General features: G+C 37.7%; 4 protein-coding genes across 5 annotated transcripts; 1 reads left to right on the top strand and 3 right to left on the bottom strand.

Annotated features, from left to right (window-relative positions):
- Positions 1-341: 341 nt before the first annotated feature.
- Positions 342-3,399, top strand: LOC118754841 (calpain-C-like). Its single transcript, XM_036489714.1, has 2 exons — positions 342-1,559; positions 1,692-3,399. The coding sequence occupies exons 1-2, from the start codon at positions 835-837 to the stop codon at positions 3,004-3,006; spliced, it is 2,040 nt and encodes a 679-aa protein (XP_036345607.1). The 5' UTR covers positions 342-834; the 3' UTR covers positions 3,007-3,399.
- A 103-nt stretch (positions 3,400-3,502) lies between these two features.
- On the bottom strand, positions 3,503-5,807 carry LOC118754842 (protein screw-like). Of its 2 annotated transcripts, none has more exons than XM_036489715.1 (4): positions 5,737-5,807; positions 4,956-5,170; positions 4,708-4,886; positions 3,503-4,643 (listed from the first exon to the last, which is right to left on the bottom strand). In XM_036489715.1, exons 2-4 carry the CDS (start codon positions 5,117-5,119, stop codon positions 3,721-3,723), a joined length of 1,266 nt encoding a protein of 421 aa, XP_036345608.1. In that variant the 5' UTR covers positions 5,120-5,170; positions 5,737-5,807; the 3' UTR covers positions 3,503-3,720. The 2 variants fall into 2 exon arrangements, with proteins under 2 accessions (XP_036345608.1, XP_036345609.1); XM_036489716.1 differs by having other exon boundaries at positions 4,956-5,047; positions 5,737-5,791.
- LOC118754843 (cell cycle checkpoint protein RAD1-like) lies at positions 5,217-7,453 on the bottom strand. Its single transcript, XM_036489717.1, has 3 exons — positions 7,202-7,453; positions 6,537-7,148; positions 5,217-6,477 (listed from the first exon to the last, which is right to left on the bottom strand). Exons 2-3 carry the CDS (start codon positions 6,684-6,686, stop codon positions 5,761-5,763), a joined length of 867 nt encoding a protein of 288 aa, XP_036345610.1. The 5' UTR covers positions 6,687-7,148; positions 7,202-7,453; the 3' UTR covers positions 5,217-5,760.
- A 2,380-nt stretch (positions 7,454-9,833) lies between these two features.
- Positions 9,834-12,783, bottom strand: LOC118754844 (tyrosine-protein kinase receptor Tie-1-like; the record flags this gene model as incomplete). The annotated part of the gene is made up of 2 exons (XM_036489718.1): positions 9,834-10,184; positions 12,678-12,783. Coding segments are annotated over 2 exons (457 nt in total), but the record flags the coding sequence as incomplete, so codon positions are not given.
- Positions 12,784-12,870: the final 87 nt, after the last annotated feature.

Here is a 12,870-nt window from a genome sequence, read left to right as displayed (position 1 = left end):
CCTCAAACAGCTTGTCAAACCCTAAAGCACCCCCTATACACCACACAACATGTTTGAGCTAAAGGGAATTTTCGCTATGTTTGACAAGACGCTTGTGCGGTGTTTTTCGCTCTTTAACATTACCAATACATGATTTTACAGTACACATTAAAATAAAATAATAAACCAATTCGTAACCGAGACTTTATGGGAACATTTAAACAATAAATTTTTTATAAAAATGTTTGCATAAAACTGCCCTTGAAGACTTCTTCTACTATATTGCAAATGCAACCCTGCCTATTTTTGCCAGTTCCTCCTTTCTCTACTATTCTCAATTTCAGCCAGCATGTTGTAGTTGTATTTTGTGTTTATTTGCAGTTTACGTTTTAGCCAATTGCGCAGGCGCACATTTTGCCCAATATTTTACACCAGTTTGTTTTCTTTTCCTCTTCCATGTTTCTGCTTTAATTTTTTTGTTTCAACTTTCACTTTGTTGTCGAATCCGCCGTGTGTGCACATTTGATATCGACTTGATTGTGGAATTCAATCAAACAAGGTCAACGGAAAAGAACTCCAAAAATAAGGCGTACGCGTTAAGAATATTAGAATTCTTACCAATTTTGTAGCGGCTAGTCCATAAACTATTTATTAAAAGTTGATGTGTGGATCTGCAAGAAGCCAAGTGTTTGCTTACAGGGAGTATTAAAATTAAATGTGCTTGTTGTTGCACTACCTCCAATTGGATTTATAGGAGCACACAATAAATCAGCAACAAGTGGTCGCGGTGGCACTTCGTAGTATTTGTTAATTGCATGAAGTCAACAGGTGTTTGTGAAATTGTAACACATCACAATGACCTCACGATATGAGCGTATCAAAGCTGAGTGTGTCGCGCGCAAAGTCCTGTGGGAGGACCCAGATTTCGCAGCTGTGCAATCATCAGTTTTCTATTACCAAACTCCACCATTCACTTTCCAGTGGCGCCGCATTGCAGAGTTCGCCGATGCACAGCAGGCGTGCTTTGTAAATGAAGGTGAGAACTTTGACGTCATTCCTGGAAAAATGGGCGATCGTTGGTTGGTGTCATGCCTGGGCGTGTTGCATTCGCTACGCAATCTATTCTACCGCGTGGTGCCTGCAGATCAAAGTCTAGACAAAGCAAACGGTGTTTTTCGCTTTCGACTTTGGTGGTGCGGCGAGTGGGTGGAAGTGCTTGTGGACGATCGCCTGCCCACAATAAATGGTCGTCTCGCATTTTTGCAGCCACAAGCCTCGCATTGTTATTGGGCTTCACTGCTGGAAAAGGCTATTGCCAAATTGCATGGATCTTATGAAGCACTAAAATATGGCACACGTTCCGATGGTCTCAGTGATCTGCTTGGTGGTGTAGTCGAGTGCATACCCCTTAAAACGGGCACCAATGCTACAGATATGCTGAGACCGCAGCAACTGAAATCACATCTGGAAACCACCTGCATTGTTACTTGCATTGTTGCTGCTGGCGGCGCTGCTGCTGGACAGCACAAAAATACATCTGAGCGACTAGCGAATGGCATTACGTTCAATGTCAACTACAGGTGAGTGAGCGAGTGCGTAGGCGGACTTGTATTGCCGTACTAATACGTATCGTACAATTTAGTGCACACCAATAGAATTGCTAAAACCGTTTCTTGAAATCATTGATATATATTTATTTTTGTTTTGGGCAGACTTTCGTCTCTGGACAAAGTGGAAACGCTGTTGGGAGATGCAGTGCAGTTGGTGCGTTTGAAAGATCCACTTTCCTGCAACGCTTTCGATAACAATGCTACATTTGAAGGCGACTGGTCAGCAATGTCTCCATCGTGGGAGCGTGTTTCGGTGCAAGAACGTGACCGCCTCTTTGGCCAACTCGACGTTGGTGAATTCTGGATGTCTTTCCTTGAATTCACACAGACGTACACCAGCCTCGAATGCATCTATCTTGACGCCGATACAGCCAAAGACGAGCTCACATTACAAGATCGACCAAAGCGTTGGCAAATGAAAATGTTCCAGGGCCAATGGAAGCGTGGTGTCACAGCAGGTGGTTGCCGAAATCATGAATCATTTCACATAAATCCACAACTACTGTTGAATATTCAAGAAAAGCAGGAAATTGTGGTGGCTTTAAATCAACACACAGCTGTTGAACCAAAAGTCATAGGATTTTCAATGTACAAATTAAGTGGTGCAGCGAATGGCGGCAAGGGAAAGTTCAGCGAATGCCTGCCCAAAGAGTTCTTCAAAACCCAGGTTAGCTTCCTGAACTCCGATTACGGCAACACAAGGCACGTCAGCTATCGCTGTCAGCTGGAAGTAGGCCAATATGTGCTCATGCCAACCACATACGAGCCTGGCGAAGAGTCTAGCTTCACTGTACGCTTCTTGGGTACTGCTCCTTTGCGTCTATCGCTGCTTGAAACACAAACCATGATGCTACTAGACCCCTTCCCAGCACTCAAGAACGAAGTTGAAACAACTAAAATCAAAAATGTATGCCAATATGAGCCAGTGTTCATGCAGCTGGCAGACGAGAATAAAACAATCAACTGTTTTGAACTACACGAACTGCTGGAGGCGTGTTTGCCCAACGATTACATCAAAGGTTGTGCCAACATCGATATCTGTCGTCAGGTGATTGCATTGCAAGACAAGACTGGCACCGGTCGCATCAACTTCCTGCAATTCAAAACGTTTATGGTAAATTTGAAATCATGGCAAGGTGTATTTAAAATTTACACAAAGGAAAAGGCGGGTGTTTTACGTGCCGAAAGATTGCGTGATGCGCTCTATGATGTCGGATTCCAGTTAAGCACCGAGATTATGAACTGTCTGATGCAACGCTATATTCGGAAAGATGGCACTTTGCGATTGAGTGATTTCGCCTCGGCAGTGCTGCATTTGACTGCCGCATTCGACTACTTTCAACGCAAGGACCATAATCAAGATAATGTTATCGAAATTGAAATGTCCGATTGGATAAAGTGTGTGCTAAGATGCTAACTGATATGGGGAAAGAAAAAGTCGTCGTTACTAGTTCGTATTTTATGTTACAAACTTTTCTGCGCTAGTGCCTTTTTGAGCTTAGTTCAATTTTAAAGTGCAATTCTTATTCTTAGGTCTATAAAATTGTTATAGTTATTGAATGATTTTACTCGTGGAACTCATAAACCTACAAGAACTTAAAACAATTCGAATATTCGAAAGGCAGTATATGTACATATGTTCAAAGCTGATGATGAAGCGGTTGATACTTTTTAGATTTGAAGAACTAGTGAAATTTTCCGGGATATGTTGATAATCTTCTCATGATTTCTAGACTGCAGAACTTAAATGAAAACAATCTTATATCGGAAGAAGTCACGAAATTAAATTATTTAATTGTTTTGCCTGAGTTTTCCAAATTATGTATATATTAGCAGTTCTACGAAGTTTAGGAGCTTGTTTCAATTTATACTTTGAGTATTCTTACCCCAAGGACAATCAGACCAAGCAAATTGTTGTTAATTCATTTTTATATGTTTGCACACACGCACATACTTAAATTTCATCTTTAGAACATATTTTTAAGCAAGACAAAATCTCATTTTGTTCATTGTAAAAATTTACAATATTAAATATATACATATATATCTATGTAAGCATTTGTACATTGCAGTTGTAAGCTTCATCCACATTATTTTAAATTAATATAATTTTATATGTACCTTCCCATCTTCAACGGCATCCACATTCCTTGGCGACAATTTGCGAGAAACGCATCAAATTTACGCTATCCTCATTAACGGAATAGAGTATTGATATAGAGGCCAGCTTAATCGGCACACAACATGGTTTGGGTAGATTTGGTCGCTTCAGATGCATCAATGTCTGTACAATTGCATGATTAGTAGCATTATTCATGGGCGTACCCAAGGGGAAATTGCATTCACCCAAGCAAAAGTAAGCTTCGAAAGTCTTTGGAGCAATAACGGATTTCTCCATGCCCAAGTATTTAAAATCCAATGTAAAATTGCGGCGCTCACAAGCTTTTGGTTGCTCGTAGATTGCCTCCGGATGTGTAAAACGCGACATTGATGGCGGCGGTTTATGTCCAAAGGCGTCAACATGACGCTCTCGACGTGTATGTTGTTTTGTGGAACGCTTTTTCATTTTCGTCATCAAATCGGGACCATTGAAGTAACCTATTATGAAGGGCTGCAAACCAAGGCTATCAGATTGCGTATGCGCTGGTACTAATCCCACATCAGCCGCTGATGCGGATGCAGCTGCTCCCACAAGCGGCGAATGCAATGTGACGCCAACAAGTACTTCATTGCCATAAAGCGTCTGCTGCAGTGTACGGAAATGTAGCCAATTGTTGAATAAATGGGTTACATTCAATTCCAGCCATCCTCTGAAGTCAGTGCTGGCGTTTATAGCGGCAACGGCAAGCAAATATTGACCAACTGGCTGGTATAGAGAAATGGTAAAGTTACGTTGTTGCGACGCCAGCGCACTCATGCCGTGCCTGCCTACTTGGGGATCTTGATATAAACGTACTGCTGCGTGGATTAACTCCAAATCGGATGGTATATCGTTTAAATTAAAATTGAGTAGCATATCACCGGAGAGTGCCGAATTTGTTGTGAAAGGTGTGGCTGTAGGAAAACGAGAAGGTAAATCAGTTTGGAAAAAATAAATTTGCAACAAAGATACACTTACGTCTACTAGCAAATGTGATTATGTTGTTGCTGAGTTCTATCTCTCTACGATCAAAAGCTGTTATAAAGTTTTCATCAGCAACTGCACGTCGGTGTCTCGTCTGTTGCTCGACTTCGGGCGAATCTCCTTGATCACTTATTTCTTTGTAAACCTCAAGCAAAAATTTTGTGGCTGAATTACTGTAATTTGGAAAGTAAATTATAATTAAATGTACATCAAATAACCACGAAATTGTCCTAACAACTCACCTCAGCGATGGCTGCCTTTTGAGTCGTGCACTAGCCGGACTTAAACCTAATAAATCCGCCAGTTGTATCATTTCCTCATCTGAATGGCCACTCTGCGCAATTACGAAAGATCGCCAGCACAAAAATATTAACATCATACAAAAACTAAACACTTGGTGAAACATATTTTTAAAATATGTTTTGTTATTACTACACTTCGAAAACAAATGAACCTTCTGTAAAGGACTTCTGCTTATATACCGAAATTGTTAAATGATGGCAGGTAAAAGCAACTCTTTAAACGTGATTTACGCTCGTTATAATAATAACAGGTAGCAAATGAGTTTGTATAACATGCGAAGTTTTAAAAAAGATTATCTTTTAAAGCTTGAATGTGTAATCGTGGTTTATGCCGAATTTCCACTAGCCATTAAAATGACAAAAAGTGTATGCCTTTTAAAAAATGCCATGTGGAAATGAACTTAATGACCATTTCTTTAATGTAATGACACGATTTTTTTAACGCCCGACTTTGTCATTTGCCATTTTTTCCATTTAATACCGAGTGAAAATCCAGCATTATTCGGGAAAAATTACTAAAAACCTTCGTAACATTTTTAATTAACCTGCTATTTTCAAAAACTTTCTGGAATGTTCTATACTCCATCGTAAGAATTAAAAAAAAAAATGAATAGAGTTAAAATTAAATTAGTACAAATATAATTAACAAATATTTGCATGAGTAATAGCTTTAACCTAGAACGGTTTTAAACAAAAACATTTACTTCACTACATTGGATACCTTAAAGAAGCAGCGCGAAGGAACTCAAACATCTGCTAGTGGCATTATATAAAACTGTACATACACCTCCGCCTGTTCTTCGGATTGCATCATGAAATGCATTTCCAATAAACCGCTTGAGTCTGTTTTTATTGCTACCTTAGTGGCGGCCGCCAAAGCTTTATGAGTCAGACGTATCTCAGTATTACGATAACATGCCGATGTAGTCTCCCGACAATTGAATAACATCATCATATCACTAGTTTTGGCTACTTCAACAAACGTCTCGGTTTTCACCACACCTAATGTTTCGATTTTAAAATGTGGTTGTCGTGGCGATAAAGTAATTCTCAACTCGTCTGCTGCTTTATTTAACTCTTGAAAGAGATGCGCTAACGACGGGCCCCTCACAAAGACGACATTCAAACTAGAACTGTTCTCGTCAAGATTGTAATCGATTACATCATCAACGTTGGTTGTTTTGATGGAGCATTCTGCAGAAATATCAGCTTCGTCGTTGGGTCGCAGCACTAGCACAAGTGGTGCTCCATGACCTTTGTAGAACATTTTTAAGCTGCAAGGAACGCCAGCAAAGAGACCCAAACACTCGGATATGATATTCATGTTTATGCCAAAAGTCACCATATCTACAACGTGAAATTCAGCAAAGCATGAAGCGGTCATATACAAATTGGCTTGCACACATTGGCCTTCTTCTACTGTGACACGTACGCCGTCTTCACTAATTTGGAATTTTCCATTCTGTTCGAGGCAATATTGAATATACTGCATTTGTAATTCAAGTACATTTGGATACTTACATTTTCAAAATTCAATGATTTAATGCCTGTATAGAAAGTCTTGATATGATCCAAACGTGCCACGAATTTAAAATTCGAGTACTGCCGTTGTGTTAACATCCTTATATTCTTTAAGATGCCTTTCTCATAAAGAGTTTTTGAATGTTGCATTCGATTATTGTCAATCCGTGCTATCTTCTGCGTGTATCTCTATAAAACTGATATGCATTCGTTCTTGTAGACTCTTAAATTGTTGCTCAGACACTGACTCCACTTTGAAAGTTGAAGGAGATGGGTGCAACAACTGTGCCAGACGCAATGCCAAAACGTGTGCACAAGTAATTCTTCTTTCTAATTTTTCACTGTGAGAAGTTTGGCTCGCTGTTTGCAATTCGTCTGCTAATCCCAACACACCCACTTTGAATTGAGTACAAGTACAGTAGTTGACGCGTGGAAACAACCAAATTGAGCTCTTGCACTGCTGACGCCTTATTTGTATTTCCGCAAGCTCACTATTTTCATATGTATATATTTGAATACTTTGCTCGTCCAAAATGCTCAAAGCTTCAACAAGAATATCTCCCAAAAGTGATTTGAGTTGCAGGAATAGGTGATTCAGTAGTGCTTCCAAATCTATATCAATTAAAGGATGTTAGTTAGGGTTTTTAGAACCGCTGGAAACCTACCTGAATCTTCATCTAAATCAGCCAAATTACGCTCGTACTCCAGCAGTGCGTCATCGACTAGTTTGGCAAGTATTCGTTTGGCTGCTCGTAAATCGTTGGATTCCAATTGCATTTGGGAACAATTTAAACCGCATGTACTTCTTACGTTTTAGTTAACCTGGAGATATATATATAAAGAAGATTTGAAAATTTATTCACAAAAATATTTTCAAACAAATACGCGGCAAAACAAAGGAGAAGAAAAGATGACGTTTAAATTTTCCCTTTGATATCTTTCGTAAACATTAGACATACAGGGTTGCAAGCACGCTAAGATTTAAAGTACAAATATCGATACTAATTCGTGATTGTACGAAACAAATGCTATCGATAATTAAAAAATGTTCGTTTTGGTTTCAGCTCAACTTGAGGTTAACTTGAGAGCTAAGGCTCTTCTCATATCTCTAACTTTGTTTCTCAACGGTACCTCAAATGGAGGATCTTAGCGTTCTCTACGAAAAGGGCATTTCTTTGTATGAAAATAAGACTGTTTCTCAATTTAAAAATATACTAGTTCTCAACTTGAACTCCAATTTGATTCTCCAATTGGTCTCAAACATATCATTGAATACTAAAATTGAAATAGTAAAATAACATTTACCTTTATGGCTGAAACGACTTACATAGCAGAATATAAATATAAATTTTTATATCGTATTACAATAATTCACTTCACAGTATACAGTCCGACAGTAATCCCGCACTTGATCCACTTAGCGTTTTATTTCATTTGAAGATTATTTACTTTTTGTTGGTAATTTTCCTCTTTATATAGCTTTAGTTTCTCCCTTTGGCCCGACGCCGTCGAAATTCCACGTTTCCTGAGCCTACCGCTGTTGTTGTTGTGATGGCAGCAGTTCTCAAACCCTCAAGTTCTGTCATTATCTTCATCCTCTGACTCTGCAAGCCGGAGGACGAGTAAGTTGGCGGCATTGATAGGCGCAGTCCGGAGTGCTTCTGGTGCATGTGAAGAGATGTTGGGTGTTATGAGGACCTTGCCCACATCCGAGGGCAGGTGATTGCCACTTCTATGTTGAGACGAGAGAGGATTACTTAGAGACTTCAAAATGTTTAGTTCGTATGCACTATTGGTTGGAAATAACTAATTACCGCCTTTGCCTCTTTTTTGGCGGGCAGACATGCATACAATTTTGATAATTTTTGATAATTTTTAATATTTTTCAGAATATAAATTTTTTGAACGTTGGCGTGTCAAATGAAAGCTTTTGGGTCTTTCTGATTGATCGGAGCGCAGAGTTGTGCTGAACTGGTTTTCAAACGAATTAAATGATTTAACTGGTTCAATTTTCCAACAACAATTGCATGCGATTTAACTTGTTTATGAACATGTTTTGTTCATTTAACTGTTTAAGCCCATTTAACATGTTTAGCTCGTCAATTTGAACGTAGTATTAGTTGCGTTCCAGATTCTTCACGATTTGCAGGTTTTACAGGATTTGCTTTTTTCAGCGGATTGTTACGTTCTCTAACTCGCTCTCTCTTGCAAATTTTTTGGGTTATTGCATTTCCAGTAAAAACTTGCAAGTAATGGTAAAAATTCTTCAATTCTTTTTTTTTTTTTTGGTATTGAATGGACCTATCTGATCGGCGTAAGCTACTGCCCTAACGCGCCTTATTTCTGCCTCTTTTAAGCAAGCTGCCAATGGAAATTTTCCATAGTAGAGGTGAGAGCACAGCCGCTTAGGTAGTCACCCTTACTGCATCCTTTTGACATAGGAGTGTCATAAGTAGTTCTGAGTTGATGACCCGATTTCGGAAGAGATTGTTAACCAACGCTGGCAGAGAGTTGCGGAGTCCGAGTTCCTGTAGAGCACCTTGTATATCCAAGAGAACAGATAACGAATGTTTTGTCAAAAAATAGACCTCGCAAGTCAAATGCCAGCTACGCCGACCCCAGTATTTTTGCGGAAAGGTGTTCCTCGTAAAACTACTGTGGTCGGCGAAACCGAAGTTGGACTGATGAGGGCTATTTTTTGATGAAAAAATTACATCGACATCGACGTCGACAACCATAATAGGACCGATTATTTGTGATGCAAATACTTTTCCATTTCAAATATAAGGTTCCCAATGCAATGCTCAAGTGCAGAAGGGTCTGTTTACACTTGGCATGAGTAAACCTGGGCGAACCTTATAAAAACGAGCAGTATTTGGTATTGTAATATACATTTTGGTATCTCGATTTACGTACATATTATTCTTTTTTTCTTCATACATAAATACGAGTACAAGTTTTATTTTAGTTCTGTGTGATATGTACATACATATTTATTTTAAAATGCCTTTGGTTTTATTAAATACAATACTATGTCATTATTTCGCACTTGCTTGTACCAACATATTATAAATTACGCACATGAAACTATTCTTAGTAGACGGTAAAAATTACTTAATTTCTAATAATTACAATAATTAATACATCATATTAATTAACACTTTATAAAAGTATGTATTTATATATATACTTTACATACACAGCTTATTCTATGCTAAATCTCCTAAGTATTTGTGTTTTTGTTTTTTTTTTGTTTTTATAGTTTATTGTATACATATGTATATACTTAGTGTAAATTTAATTACTAATAGGTGGAAAGACGTAATCATCACTCAGACTGTTAATATCAACGTAAGCCGTGCGTGGGCTTAGAGCCTTGTAGAGCTCGGCAAAAGTTGGTCGCTCCTCTGGATTTTCATCCCAGCATTGCGTCATAATAGCATAGACTTGATCAGTGCAAATTTCTGGCTTTTCCAGTCGTTTACCGGACACCAAATATGGAATCAGCTCATGATTGCTGATAGTAGGATATGGCGAAGCGCCCAGGGTGCCAATTTCCCATAAAACGACACCATATGCCCAGATGTCACTTTTGTTCGAGTACACATTGTCGCGAATTGCCTCAATGGAGAGCCAGCGTAAAGGTAGCTGCGGATGAGAGATTAGTTGGAGATTCTATAGTACATATGTACTTATAAACATACATATAGGGTCCGTCAAAAGTTCCGGGATGGACGATTTTCTCAGAGGGATCTGACTTCGACCTTAATTTTCAAAGTTATTTCAGCGTAAAATGTGAAATTTTCGATGGGGACCCCAATTTTTGACCCCGGAATGGGAAAGAGAGTGAAATTATACGTTCAGTTATGCCCTTACATTGGGGGCGCTAGAGGACTCAAGCAAGGGCATATCTGATCATATAATTTTACGCACTTTCCGATTCCGAGGTTGCAAATAGGGGTTCTCATTTTAAATTTCAAAGTTGACCTTGAAATAACCTTTAAAATCAAGGTCAAAGTCAGATCCAAGGTCACCGCGAAATCCATCGGACCTTGTGGACCCTGTACATGCATATATACATACATTTATAATTAAATACTGAACATGTTTTGATGATGAAACTGAACATGGATTTTAAGCCATAATTTATTTGATAATTTAAAAATTGCGTTACATTTTAGGTAGTTTACAAATTTGCATAACTTTTTCTTCCTTAAAAAGAGGGGAATATTTTTTGACCACCTAAATTTCTGATAATTTGAGAACTGAATGTGAGCTTTTTGTGATTTAAAAGGGTGGACATATTTTTTTGTCTTCTAAATACTAAATAAAAATAAAAGCTGGGCAAAAATTATTTGTATTGCAAAAACTGGACATAATTTTTTGTTCGTTGAAACCAAATTTTTAATATTCAAAAACTGGCCATCATTTCTTGGTCATTTTTAAAAGGGCACTAAAAACTTGGCAACGATTTTTTCTGGGCATAGTTTTGGCCATTAAAAAATTGGACAAACATTTCTGATCATTTGATTCTCATCCGGGGCTATGTTATCCTTTTTCTTTGGAGCCTGCTTTTACGTGGCGGGTCCCAATCCCAGCGCTCAACCCATTGCTGGGTGGGGGTGGTTTCGCAACCGCATACACGTTTATATAGCGAGCCGCTTGCTCCAAGACAGACACCCGCTTGCAGCCGCACCTACTGGTGAGCAGACGCTACACACTTCAGTGAGCCCTTAAACCAAATAAGTCGGAGTGGCCCCACCGAAGATCCCTCTCTTTCTGCCGTGACCCAAGGCTCCACTCGGATTGGTTATCTCATCTCGCACATGGGTTGCTCAGCCGGGCCACTATAACTGCTCAGCCGGGCAACTGTAACTGCTGTGTAATTTTTCGGCTACTTAAAAACTGGGGATTAACTTTGAGCAATTGAGAAATGCACCTAATTTTCTTACCACTTAAGGAATGGACATAAATGATTGTAAGCTTGGATGTATGAATGTGACACAAAATATGTATGAAATCTTAGATTTATAAAACGTTGACACAAAATACGAACGGAACTGCACAAGAAAAGCATTTACCGTTCAATAGTCGTTGTCTACTTTCTATCGGCCATTTTTCAAAAACGAAAGATTATAACACTAATAGGCTTATTAAAAAAAATAAAGTAGATTTAAAGAGCTTTGTAAAATGACGTTTTCATACATTTTTTAGTTTAAAAACCTTTTTTAAAGCTACTTTATTTTTTATGTATAGGGCCATAAATCTGTTGATTCATTTTTAAAATAACTAAAAACTTATGTCTAGTTATTAAAAGACCAAAACCCTTAATTAAAAATTTACACCCAGCTCTTAAATGACAAAAAATTATACTATGTCAAACTGAATTTTTTTACAGCTTTTAAATTAACAGTTTTTATAATGCCAAACAAATTTTCTTGTTTTTTAAATGACCAAATATTTGTGCTAATCTTTTATAGGGACCTTACATGGTCAAATTGACCATGACCTTCACGCGTCAAACAACCCATCAAATTTCAGTTTTTCGTTTTGGTTGAAGTTGACGAAAAGCTTGAGAAATTTTTGTATTCATTTATTAATACTAAAATTAAGTCGTATTCATTATGTCCAATTTATGAGCTGCCAAAAATGTATGTGCAGTTTTTAAATTACCAAAAACAATATAAATTAATGAGGTGCGCTAAATTTATGTCCAATTTTTAACTTTTAAATATTTACAAATTTATACTCAGTTTTTGGATAATAGAAAATGTACATACATATGTATTTCTTGATTTTAAATGTTATATTCACGTTTTATGTAATTAAAATTTGCGTTAAGTTTAGGACTGATTTATTAACAAATTTTAAATGACCACAGATTTATGGCTAGTTTTATAACGCCAAAAACATCATAGCTAGTTTTTAAATGATTAAAAAAAGATGTGCAGATTTTTAACTAAACCAAACCAACCATTAAACCAAAAGAAAATATGTCCAGTTAATGAGCAGCGAAGAATGTACGTTTATACAATTTTTAATCAACCGAAAAATCATGTCCATATATATAAAACTAAAAATTGTATGTGCAATTTTTACTTTCAAGCCTACGCGTTAGAATTTTTTCATAAAAATACATACCTTTCGAGTTTTCGTATTGGTATAAATACCATGGCGTGATAGACCGAAATCGGATATTTTCAAAGTTTTGTGATCATCTATCAGCACATTACGGGCAGCCAAATCCCTAAATGAGAGGGTTAATTAGTAAAAAAAAAAACAAATAGTGCAGCTGAGTTAACTTCCTCACCTATGCGTGATTTGCTGTTCTTCA

The sequence above is a fragment of the Rhagoletis pomonella genome, unplaced genomic scaffold, assembly GCF_013731165.1.
Source record: "Rhagoletis pomonella isolate Grant_MI unplaced genomic scaffold, Rhpom_1.0 Rhpom_scaffold_04731, whole genome shotgun sequence".
In the NCBI taxonomy this organism is placed as follows: domain Eukaryota; kingdom Metazoa; phylum Arthropoda; class Insecta; order Diptera; family Tephritidae; genus Rhagoletis; species Rhagoletis pomonella.
Note: the sequence above shows the minus strand (reverse complement) of the source record. Positions and strands in the feature narration are given on the sequence as shown.